This window comes from Saccostrea cucullata, unplaced genomic scaffold (genome assembly GCF_032062105.1).
Source record: "Saccostrea cucullata isolate Sc308-1 unplaced genomic scaffold, CSIRO_AGI_Scuc_v1 ctg5716, whole genome shotgun sequence".
In the NCBI taxonomy this organism is placed as follows: domain Eukaryota; kingdom Metazoa; phylum Mollusca; class Bivalvia; order Ostreida; family Ostreidae; genus Saccostrea; species Saccostrea cuccullata.
The window spans coordinates 49,898-63,503 of NW_026937260.1; the positions used below are offsets into that span (position 1 = coordinate 49,898).

The 13,606-nt window shown below is 38.0% G+C and overlaps 1 protein-coding gene across 1 annotated transcript; it reads right to left on the reverse strand.

Moving 5' to 3' along the window:
* Nucleotides 1-4,146: 4,146 nt before the first annotated feature.
* LOC134247657 (uncharacterized) lies at nucleotides 4,147-4,536 on the reverse strand. The gene has a single exon (XM_062729998.1). It carries the CDS (start codon nucleotides 4,534-4,536, stop codon nucleotides 4,147-4,149), a length of 390 nt encoding a protein of 129 aa, XP_062585982.1.
* Nucleotides 4,537-13,606: the final 9,070 nt, after the last annotated feature.

Sequence of the window (13,606 nt, forward strand, 5' to 3'; positions counted from 1 at the left end):
CTCATATTACAAAATTTTCATTTTTTTTTTATGCCATTGCCTTATATCTACTCTCCAGCTTGAAAACAATTGACTTTTACAAATGCTCAACTTACATGTGCAACATAAATAATGATAAATGAGAGACTTACATTGTCAACATCTAGGACATTTCCAGTCAGACCAAATGTTTTGAGCATACCGCGGACAGCAAACTTGGGCAGCACTGCGGTGCCTGCGGTGTAGGTTTCTGCGGTGTTCCTGATCACCGCGGTGGTGCCCTTCCTCACTCTCTCTATTGTAAACTTAGCTAGATCCTCCTCAATGTTCTCTATAGTGGTTGGAGATCTCGTGGTATTCCTCCATTCTCTTCATAAAGAAACTCCAGTGTATGTCGAGCAATATCTGTCATGCCTAAGGAATACATATTTACATGTATATGTAGGAAGGACAAAAAATACACATAAAAAGGAATTTCTCAAAGACAAACATTTACAACAGCTTGAAAGCTAGACGATCTTCTGGGTTGTACACTGAAAAAAAGGCTCAAACTTATAGAAGGGAGATTTGTGCTCACTGAAATTACAACTTCTTAGACCTAACGTTTGTTAGTTTACTACAGCAACACATTCATTCAAATGTCCATTCTAATTTATGTCTTTAAGATGGACTAGAAAGAGGGAGGAGACATCTTCATAAAAGTCACAGTGTCATACATATTGAGAGGATAAGAAAATAATGTTTTCCGCTGTCAAACTTAAGTAACGGTACTTTTTTCCGCATGGTATAGGACACAGACTACCAATTATTTTGCTATATATCCCTTTATAACATAAAAATTAATCTAAAAAAATTCAACAGATCAACTCACCTGAAATTCAGCACAGAGCTAGAACCATTCAAGTCCAAAAATATTTCCAAATCTCAGAAAAATCCATCGCACCCAAGTCTTTCTATGGAACGGCAAGTAACCCCTACCCTGCATATTTTCATTTCCCTTTGAAAAACAGGTAAACAATGGCCTCTTCACCCCCTTCCTACTATGCACCTAATAGCAAAATTCCCATTATTCTAAATTTCATATTTTTTTCAGACCCTCTCCTTTCCATCTATGCCCTTAAATAACCCCATTTCACCCCATTTATACCCCAAAGAATTTTTTAGAAAAAACCTCTATTTTTAAACTGGAACTCTTTGCGTGGTCAATGAAATAGGGGTAAAATTAGTAGCCTGTAACCTAATAAGGACACAAACCTTCTTTGATTTTCCTGAAAATTGGTACATAAACTTCTATAGTCATACTTTACATACCTCTGAAGTCTCATTGGATTTGTCATCTGAACAGCAGAGTTATGGCCCTTTGAAGTGATGTGCTGGATCTGCTGAAAACAGAGGATGAAATATTGCATCAGACACACAATACACATTTTTGAAATGCTCACATATCACATATGCTGCAAGAATTTTTTTTTTTAATTCTCTTTATTTATTGTATCAATATCTCTTTTACTTAATTCTAATCCCAACTTTGATCAATTATGTAGAAAAATATTTTTAAGATTTTTTTTAAAAATTACCCCAAAATATGATGAAATTTCTTAAAAATTGCCATTTAAAAAATATTAATCAATAGAAATTTACATAAATAAAAATATCTAAAAATTCTACATTATATTGCTTATAAAATACAACATTACAAGAAAATATAAATAGATTAATCCCTTTGTTATGAGCAGATAAGCAAACATGACCACAGCAGCCAATATTAGGAAGTGGCACTTACAGGTCATGCTGGATTATCCTGTTCACATTAAAAATGTCATAGATACATACAAGATGCCATCCTAAGGTTAATCAAACATTAAGCCCCATAAATATGGGTGAGCAAAGACAATTCCAGGCATCATTGCTTAAATCTGTAAGAATAAGTGTTACTCTACTCACCAACATGTTTGAGAAAAATATGGCTCCATGGAACAAAGGGAAGCAACTCTGCAAGAGGAAGATCCCGAGAAAAGGAGAATTTCGTCAAGGAAATTGCCATGGCCGCTTCAAGACGGATGTTCGGAGAAATTCTGGTCAACGATCATTTGTCAGGCTGAATTCAACAGATCATGCCCTGGTCACCAAACCAAGTCTCGACAGCCAGTCCTACCAAACTCCAAACTGTGACGGTGAGAGTGGATCAACCTGTATTCTACGCCCAAGTACACTGAACTGCCAAAAACAAATACCAAAGAGTAGTGAATACTTAGGCGGTCGACGTATAGTGGACGAAGAGAAGATGATAGAAATGATTAATCAAACCTTACAACTTCATCAGTCTACCACATGTACCGCACCGAACATTACTGTGCTGCATTCAAAAAAAGTAGGAATTTCCTGGAAATACTCACTGACTTGTGTTAATTGCCAGTTCAACTCACCCGAGTTTGCCCTGTACCAAGAAATCCATCAAGTGGGTCCTGGTCGCAGAGTTTCAGCATCAAACATGGCCCTGGCATATGCCCTTCAGGACACCTCACTAGGTTCTGAGAAAGTTATAGAATTCCTTAGCTGCATGGACATCCCGCCTCCCACTAAGGCCTCTCTCCAGAAGCTCCTGTTCAAAACAAGTAAGAATATTACAAAGCTTAACAAGGAGGATATGCATCAGAAGATACAGAAAGTAAAACAGATCAACAGGACCCGAGGCCATCCAGAGGATGTCATTAACATCTCAACAGATGCCCGTTACAACAGTAACATCATGTTCAGCCGTACGACTCCCGGACAGAATGCCAGTCAAGCCTTCTCATTGGCTGTTGAAACCAACACTGACAGAAAATACATACTTGCCTGTGCTCTGCAAAATAAACTGTGCTGGACAGGTGCATGGCTGAGGGGCAAGGGAATGGAAGTGGATTGTCCAGGTGGCCATCCTGAGTGTACCTCCAATCTACCACGGGCAGCACCATTTTCCGAGTACGAGATGGGGAAGGACATCGGCACACAGCTCGCACTACAAGATATATTAGTCCGGTATGTTACCACAGACGGCGACGCCCAAGGTGCCAAAGGAGTGGACGAAGCCATGCGAGCTCTACATCCCCTATGGAAAGTAGAGCGTCTTGCTGACCCCGTCCACCTTGGGCAGTCACAGTTCCGTGCCAGCAACCGAGCAGTTTACAGCGATGCAATGTTCCATACTAAGACTAAAGAACAGAAGAAAGAGCTTCAGAGGGTGTTCAGCAATGATCTAAAGTCAAGATGTGCTTTGATAGTTAAAGAACTGTTTACAAGATTTAACAGAGACTTGCAGAAAATGAGTGATTTCTTACCTAAAGTCCTTGAGGCCACTGTCCTCTGTTACACCGGTGACTGTTCAATGTGTGCGGCGTACTCGCTTGTGTGTGATGGTGGGTGCGTTTCCAACTGGTGGAACTTCAGCCGCAATTTGGCCGTTTATAAGATCACCGCCCTGCAAATGAGTGAAAATGACATTAAAATTGTGACAGAAATCCTTAAAATGAAACTGAGTGTAGAAGCCATCAACGCCATGAAGCTGCTGACTGACACAAATGCCAATGAGTCTTACCACCGCAGTGCCAGTTGCAACATGCCCAAGAACATTAAGTTCTCTCGAACAGTGGAGGGTCGTCTTCATTCCATGACCAAATACACAGACGGAACAACTTACCTGGTACTTCGACGAGACTGAAATGCGAATCTGCTGGAATACAGTACTCGGAACAGGGAAAGCGACAACTACACAGACTAGACCAGAAGTTCCTCTACAATCAAGCCTATCACAGAAAAGAGAGAGTAAAGAGTAGAAGAAACAGACAGCTGGCCAGGAAAATGGCTGAGCATCACCAGTACTGCGAGGAACAAAGAGGAACTTCAGATTACCGTAAAGGTCAACTTGACTTCAACTCACCTGCTGCCCGTGATCACCCATATCACAAGAATGGAGGATTACGATACAAGCTAAGGCCACATCATGGAAGAGAGTGACTCGCTATGAACTTTGTAAAATAATAAGTTACATGAAAATGACATTAATAATTACCTTTTAACTTTTTCATTGACAAATACTTACTAACTAACTTTGTGAGGAGTGATGCATGCCTCTCCCATCTTCAGCGGTGTAACATAATAATAAATGTGATAAACTTACCTAGATTGTTAATCGTCATTCATACGCAGCTCAAGGCGACAGGGTGGATATGGCGGTGGGTGCCCCAGACAGGTGCCCCCAGATTTGCAGGTCTGTCGCTGGTTGTTGATGCCCTGCAGCTCCAGAACAATATGTTCTGGAACAACACACAGCGTGTTGTGGCATAAGTGAGATGCAACAACTGATGCATCCAACTCATGGTAACGATGATGTAACATGACATTGAGTCTATGCACATGCATCGTCTGCCACCTGTTCTTTATCGGATGCTTGTAGCACACAACACCATACTTGTTGTTGCTGCTTCTAGCCCCCGTCCAAATGCGACACTGACCATTCAATCCAGGGGCAGATCCCGAGTTTACCTTGAAAACATACTTTCTAAAGAAGGCCTCCATGGTCAAAGTGAAAGTCTGCAGACGACAAATCAGTAGACAGAGGTCAAAACTTACGTCATCTATATCACGACGCACCTCTTTTGCATAAATTAGGTCAAACACCTTACGTAAAGATACCCACTCCCCCCCTTTTCTTCACACTTTTCAACCCATTTTCCCCCAAAATTAATAAAATTATCTAAATTTTGTCATAATTAATCATTATCAGTCCCACATTATACAAAAATGGTGGTATAGTTGCTTAACGTGAGTTTTGACCTTTGACCTGATAGGACACAGACTACCAATTATTTTGCTATATATCCCTTTATAACATAAAAATTAATCTAAAAAAATTCAACAGCTCAACTCACCTGAAATTCGGCACAGAGCTAGAACCATTCAAGTCCAAAAATATATATATTTCCAAATCTCAGAAAAATCCATCGCACCCAAGTCTTTCTATGGAACGGCAAGTAACCCCTACCCTGCATATTTTCATTTCCCTTTGAGAAACAGGTAAACAATGGCCTCTTCACCCCCTTCCTACTACGCACCTAATAGCAAAATTCCCATTATTCTAAATTTTATATTTTTTTTCAGACCCTCTCCTTTCCATCTATGCCCTTAAATAACCCCATTTCACTCCATTTATACCCCAAAGAATTTTTTAGAAAAAACCTCTATTTTTAAACTGGAACTCTTTGCGTGGTCAATGAAATAGGGGTAAAATTAGTAGCCTGTAACCTATAAATTTACACTATATATACGTGGTCACAAATTTACCATGGAAATTTAAGCATACTTAACATAGATGCAAGGCATATAGTGACAGTCTTAAAAATCCACGTAATTTTCAATCCACTGATTAAATGGAAATTGAGATTCCGCTGAATTATGAACCCATGGAAAAAAAGTATGTCTACAGTAACTATAGTAATATTAACTGTGATAAACAGATAAAGTACCATTCTGTGGTTTTGGTATGGTAGCAGTTTTACATTGGGGTCCTTTCATGGCTTTGATTTTCTCCACCATGGTGGTATCAGGGCTGGGGGCTTCCCTCGTTCTCACTGTCAGTGTGGGGGTGGAATGGCAGGTGACAGAAACTCTCCCTGATCTCTCTGGTCATTCGCTCCATCAGCCGCCTCCTTGTGTTGCTGTCCCTCGGCAAAAGCAAAAGGCCTCGTCCGAAGTTTGCTCTGTTTCTTGTGTTCTAAAAAATATACCCCAGTCAGCATACATACAGATATCAAATTGCAAATTCTGCTGTTATTTGAATCTCAGATAAATGAAAATAAAACATTGGAGAGAAGGGAGGGGCATTATAAAAAAGACCTCACTTTTTTTTGAATATGAATGACAGGATACATTCCACCAGACACATCATCCATGTAGGAATTGAGGCGGTGCCCATTATACGTGAAGTAGACCGTCTCCCTGGGGGTCTGTCCCTGTATGGGGGACTCTCCTGTCCTCTCCCACCCTATACCTGCTACGTCCCCAGCATTCAGGGTGATGTCTAGTCTAACACTCCTCCACTGAAGTAGACCCTCCCCCTGGGGGTCTGTCCTTGTGTGGGGGACTCTCCTGTCCTCTCCCAACCTATACCCGCTACGTAGCCAAGATTCAGGGTGATGTCTAGTCTAACACTCCTCCACTGCAGTAGACTGGCCCTACTGTAGTGGACAGCCTTACCATTGCTACACAAGATTTATTGCTGATCACATTTTTTTTTGTCTTGAGAACAAAATAACCAATGATACAGAGAAAATTTCTCCCTTGAATTAAAGACTACATGTTATGCAGATGTAAAACTATAGAAAAACTCAAATTATATTGAAGGACTTACTTTAGGAAGAGGCATGTTCCTACAGGGTTAGTCCAGGCTCCATCTTTCTTGTCAGCCGACGGAGCGAAGCCAAACGAGATGACTGCACCACTCTCCTCCTGACTGTCTCCAAACGATCAGATCTCCAGCTCCCAGTAAAACGCTGGAGCCTGTATTAAAAGTAAAGAAATGGGTCAACTGTTTCTCTCTCAATATTTTTTGTTCAGTTTTGAATTAATGGGTTTCATGTAAGGAATATAGGTGAATTCTAACTTATGCTAAATATTAAAAGAATAAAGATTAAATTCTTTATTTTCAAGGCATTTATGCAATAGAAATTAGCTTTTACGGTATTTCCTCTAGAGGAAATATTTTTAAATTCAATATAACGGCATTCAGTGAGTTGTAATATAGAGGCATGTACATGAATATAAAGAATATTTTTCCTGGTATTGCTCTACCTGTTGTGGAACTGGTTGGTTGGCGTAGATCATGGTGCCCCTGGGTAGTCCAGTTCCTGTGCTGGGGTCACCAAGGAAGGTCACTCCAGTACGTCATGTCCTGAGAGAATACCGAGGCCCGAACCGGGGGGAGGGATCAATTGGCGTCCAGCAACATCTCCTGATTCTGTACAAAACACAGTTTACAATTTTTAACTTGACAAAGTGTATACTATATTTAATAAAGACTCATTTTTCAGATTCATAAACATTGTACCTCACTTATTTAATGATGCTGCGTTTGAGTTTAAGATTGAGCTCTTTGTAAACAAAGCTTTACTTTAATTTTGCTTACTCCAGAAGTTTTTCATTTTTAATCATTTCAACTTACTCACAGCCCGACTGTCAAGCTTGCAGGATGGAGCTGGAGGTTTAGCACAATCCTTGTGTAGTAGCCTAAGTCTGTTGCAGTGGCTTCCACAACAGTCTACCTCCTGTAATATAAAAATACAATTTCTTATCAACATGTAGTTTAGTACATGTAAAATGTCTCAGCTAATCATTTGTTAATAAAAATTTAGTGAAAAAAAATGAGTAACAAAATTTGACAAACCTTAATTATAATCCTTTGCCAGGGACTTCAGAATATCAATAGCGGATCCACAATGCTGAATGAACTCCTTAGCGAACTCGATGTCCTGTAGATACTGAGCGAGCACCATACAGGCTTGGGTCTGTAGCTCGGCCACCACACGACTCACCTGATTACTGAGTCTGTTACCATCCCCTGTCACAGGCAAAGTCTGTTGGAGGGGGCAAGTCCCGTCGTCCTGGGGGAGCAGAATGGCTTTGATGGCCATCACCAGGGACTCCCTCACTGCAGGCACACTGGCAGACTTGTAGATCTGGATTAAAATTTTAAAAAAAGGCCTGTTTAATTAATGTTTAATTTAGCTTTATAATGTATTCAAAATCGTCCAGTTTCTCTCTTCTTACATTGTATACAAGTAAATCTCTATACAATAATGCTATTAATATGTTTATTGGCAAATTAGAAAAAACTCCTTTTTTTAATACAGATTTGAAAGAATGTGGATATCCCTTTAAATTTAAAGATTTGGGTAATTTTATTTTTTTATTTTAATAGCTCATTTCCACCCTGAATACAAAATCATGTTCATGACACTTTTCAACTGCAAAATTTTTGTGTTCCTCATTTTTACCTCATTCCTGACAGGGATGAGCCTGGTTAGCGGAACCTGAATGGTGTCACTCAAGCGTGAATGTCTGTCCTCCTCTGTCTCCGGATCTAACTGAACCGCGACCATCCCTGAACCACAATTATCATCTATACCTGGTCCTAGCATCTATGTCAAATAACAAGAGAAATACAGTCTAGAATACAGTCATTTAGGGTATTCCGAATCACCGTTTACATTTTGACTGCAGATGTTTTTATTAAAAACTTTTCACATGGTTGTTTGGTATCAAAGGAAAGCCAATTTAGTGAAAAATCAGATCTACTTTACAGAACGAGTCTATCTTCAATACAGCGACCTTGACGGGGGTTATATTTGGATCACCTTTTTAGTGTATTGCGAATCACTTCCGGGTATTTCGAATCACCAGGTAAATGGGTTGAAAACGGTCAGATAACATCATCATAATTGATGAACTAGTTAGTATTGTTTATAAAAAGCTCCAAGAATAAAAAGAATTAAAATTTTCTTGATTGTTCTTGTTTATTTGAAAGTTATCAGCACCCCCCTCTTTATTCGCGCTAAGAACAGCTTTTCAGAGGCGGATCATGCAGAAAAGCAATTATTACCAAGAAAATAGGGGTTTCAGAAATAACATGACTGTAAATTGTTGTCCTGTTAATATAATTATGTCACTTTTTTGCACCTGGGATATTTTTTTCGCTGCATAACAATTAACATTGAAAATATCATAATTCTAAGAATCGGCTACGAAAAAAAAAATCATACATGTATAATGATAATGGTGATAAAAAATGTATGAAAAGGAATAATAACTAGCTCCTGTTTAGATATATGTATCACAATTATTAAATATGACATAAATCACTGCATATGTGCACAGTGTACATATATGTATGTGTACATGTACATGCGTGCAAGTCCATATTTAAAAATTTACGACAAAAGGATAACCACTGGTCAAGCTACTCATTAACTCTTCACAGCTTTTCCATTTCATAATTTTCATAGGTCCCTTGCATGTAAAGAAAACCGATGTTTTTGAAATATCGGGCATATAACAAGTATGCAGCCTGCAATTTCTTCAGTTGCGGTTATGCACATACGTGATTCGAAATACCCCAAATGATAGGGGGCTACAAATGCGGTTGTAACATACAAATTTTTGAGATGTAATAAAAAATTATTAATGCTCATAATTGATAAAAGCTCATAAAATTGCCGTTCTATCAATACCTAATATGCTTAGATGAGGTTTCAAACACCACCAACGCAACGACATCGATGAGAAATATTCTGCAACGTTTATACACGGAAATTTTCTTCGAGAAGGAAAGCAAGTTAACGAATGAATTAATTATTTTTTTAATTAACGCATTAAGTTTACCTCTTTATTTATTGTATGTATTAAGCATGAACCATGTTGTTAATGACTTTTTAGTTGTCACACGTGTGCATGTCTCGTATAAGATACAGCGATAAGGTAAATTACCGAGTATCGCGAAATGCGGGGTGATTCGGAATACCCTAAATGACTGTAATTGCAGAAAAATTACATATGTACATGAATTTACATACAACAAAAGATATTTATAAAACACTTATGCCCCCCTTCCCCAAATTAGAATTTTTCCAAGTGAAGTCCAACATCTGCAAAGAACTTAACCTAGATATACATGTGATAAATCTGTATTATTTAGTAAACATGGTTAAACTCATTTCAGGAAGTTTTCAAAATTTGACTTTTGTGGGGGCAAATATATGCAATGTACAGCATATAGTTCTTTGTCAAAATCTAACACAATCATTTTAGAAATCAAATAACAAGTACTAAGTATTAAAGGATGAGATGCACAATCTAAAATATATACAAATATTGAATGTACTTTAGAAGAACAAGATATCTGCGCCGAGATACTGGCTGTCCCAAAGACGCAAACAGACTGATTATTGGCCAGTTTGACAGTCTGCTTAATTACCATGCTCACTGCACGATTGAAAATTTGATTTGCTGTTAACTGGTAATTTATCAAAGAGAGACTTTGAAATGATATTGATACTACTTTAAACAGTATCTATAACAGTACAGTGCAGTAATTTGCATACCTTGGATCTTGACTGGCATGTACATATTAAAATATTCCCCAACACTATTTTCATTACATTCACTGTCACTATTTACACTTAATTTCACAAAACACATTTTCACTTGTAATCTGAAATGTTGGCACTAGGACTTTCACTGCCACAGACTGTGTGTGTCTTTTGCAGACTGGGCGCGGTTAGTTTCCCGCAACGGTGACCTTTTTACAGGCCGCAGCACTGTGTCCGTTTTGCTTACAGATCTGGCACAATACGGATGGTTCGCGGGGTTCCTTTCCGTGGTCTTGGGCGATGGGCTGCTTTCCTCTCTGGGTCCTCTATTATACGTCTCTGATGAAATATAATCCAATTAAAACACAATGAAATAATTCCTTCAGATACATGCTGTGTCCACCACACTGCACGTGCAGTCTGTCACTGCAGTGCAATCTAAAAACGATAATGGTAAAACAAGGCCTAGTACTTAAGTTGGGTACGTGACGCAAGCCCACTGTAATGCCGGTGTTCAGATTCATATATACATACGAAAGCCTATTAGGATCAGTCTATAGAAAAAAAAATAAAAGGCGTATAATAACGCGAAAAAAGGCCATAATTATAACGCCTTTCCATTCTATAAGGCGTTATTACTGCGGCCTTTCCAAAAGGCGTTATTACGCCTTTCCAAAAGGCGTTATTACGCCTTTCCAAAAGGCATTATTACGCCTTTTTAAAGGGCGTTATAACGCCTTTCCAAAAGGCGTTATAACACGTTTCCAAAAGGTGTTATTACGCGTTTCCAAAAAGCGTTATTATGCGTTTCCAAAAGGCGTTATTACGCGTTTTCAAAAGGCTGTATTTCGCCTTTTAAAAGGCGTTATTACGCCTTTTATTTTCAATACATGACTAAACATATTTAGCCCAACCGAGGGGGGGGGGTGCAGAAATCTTACCTTTGGGACATGAATTTCACAATTAGATATAGAACTAATTTGATTCTCAACAAGCAAATTCAAAGAATTGTGGTCCCCCGCTTTCGGTGTCTTTTTGGGTGAGATGTCATTTTTTAATGACACTTTGTGTCTAATATGAACGCCCTATCATATGTCATCTACTTAGAATATTATCACTGAACTCCAAGGTCAAGGGGTCAAAATTGTTAAAGTTTTTGGTATCCAATGAAAATTTTTCTCAAAAGAATTACATATGTGAAGTATAAAAGCCCTAGCCCTTACCATTCAAAAGTTATGGTCAAGGTTAAAGTTTTCTCATATAAGTACAAAAAATCTCCAATTTTTTAAGGTCAAGGTCAAAAAGTCAAGGTTGTTGGTATCAAATGAAAGGTCTTGCCACAAGGAATACATATGTGAAATATGAAAGTCCTGGTATCTACTGTTCAAAAGCTGTGGCCAAGGTAAACGTTTTTGAATAGTAGGTCAAACTCCAAGGTCAAGGTGCAAGGGACAAAGTTCTTGGTATTCGATGAAAGGTCTTCTCACAAGAATTATATATATGAAGTATGAAAGCCCTAGCCCTTACCATTCAAAAGTATTGGTCAAGGTTAAAGTTTTCTGATAAGTACAGAAATCTCCAAGGTCAAGGTAAAAAGGTCAAAATTGTTGGTATCCAATAAAAGGTCTTGCTACCAAGTATACATATGTGAAATATGAAAGTCCTAGTACTTACCATTCAAAAGTTATGGTTAAAGTAAACATTTGGAATTTTTGTGTAAAAGTGGATCAAACTCCAAGGTCAAGGTCAAAAGGTCAAATTTGGTGCTACCCAACGAAAGGTCTTGTGACAAGGAATATACATAAGAAATATGAAAGTCATAACTCCACTAAATCAAAAGTTATGGGCAAGGTAAAAGTTTTTGTGAGGGACGGGCAGACAGACGGACGGATCGCAGACGAATGAGATTTAATGTCCCCTCGCTTTCGCGAAAGCGAGGGACAAAAAATAATTTAAACAGCAATAGATTTCCAGGAAAAAAGATTTTTAAATGAGTCATATATTTTCAATGTTGAACCAACTAAGTCAGTCTTTTTTAAAATACAAGGCACGCCTCTACCAAGGGTCATTGCTCATTATACCCATGCACATAGTTTGCCTGTTTTTTTTTTCAAGAGAGAAAAACATCTTCAAATGACAGGAATTTTAATACATGGCAATTAAGCTAAGCTCCAAGATGCATAGATCTGCCTATATCCTAGATCTTCACAAGTAGAGTGTTGCCTTCTCTTAATTAATACGAATGCAAACAATTGTCAGTGAGATGTGAAGGAATACAGAAAATTGCATAAATAAAGATGGTTTTAATTAAATCTTTCATATATTTATTAACTTAAAATAACGCCTTTCCATTTTCCTTTTCAAGAAGGCCAGTAGTACGCGTGCGAATGGGGTACCCCTCCCCCCTCCACACATAAACACTTTTTTGGGAAAAGTCTTGCTAGAGTTTAAATTTCATAACTATTGTTTGCTTGGTTCCTGAACATTTTGTTGCAGTATGTAAAACTGGGGCAAGTTATTGCACTGAAATCACAAGTTTTACCGAGAAGTCCCTCAACGAGTTTGGCCAGTAGAAGGGGGGGGGGGCTATTAAAAGCACGAGCCTGTTAAATGCAAAATAATAGATATTCAAAAAGCGTAATAATTTTTTTAGAAAGGCATAATAACGCCTTTTAAAAAGGCATAAAAATGGAAAGGCGTTATAACGCCTTTTAAAAAGGCGTTATAACGCCTTTTAAAAGGGCATAAAAATACCTTTTGGAAAGGCGTTATAACGCCTTTTAGAATGGAAAGGCGTAATAACGCCTTTTGGAATGGAAAGGCATAATAACGCCCTTTGAAAAGGCGTTATAAGGACTTTTTCCGCGTAATTACGCCTTTTCAAAAGGCGTTATAACGCGTTTTTTTTTTTTGTCTCTTTAGATTGGTCCTAATCTTTACTGAATAACTTTCGACTCCAAAAGTTTTCTGCATGAGAAAATAATCTTGCTTGATAACTGAGACCTATATAAAATCCTCAAAAGGGAGGGGCTTGCTTTGTTTTTCTTTCTCTTTCTTTTGTTTCATTTTCATATTTTTTCCTACAGCTGTATCTAAATTTAACCTGGAATTTCTCACGTGATCTCGAAACCTAAACTTTAGTAGAAATTCACTGCTCAAAATGACAATTCAACTTTCTATTTTTTTTTTATTCGGGAAAACATCTGCTTTTTTCCATTTCCATAAAGTTTATCACGCTTCGAAGACTTTAAACAGAAAACAGAATGTACATTGTAATTCATTAAGACTTACATACATGTATATGTGTTTTTTTTTCATGTAAGCAAAAAGTCACACATTTGCATAGTATTTAAATACATCGATACACTTATTTCTAATTTATAAAAATTGATTTTAAAAAATCAATTACCCAGATATTTAAGGTCTGTTCTCATTTTATAGTCTTGAGACTTTTCTTTCCAACCAAACTACATTGGTATAGTTCTCTGAATTTTAACAGAGCATGA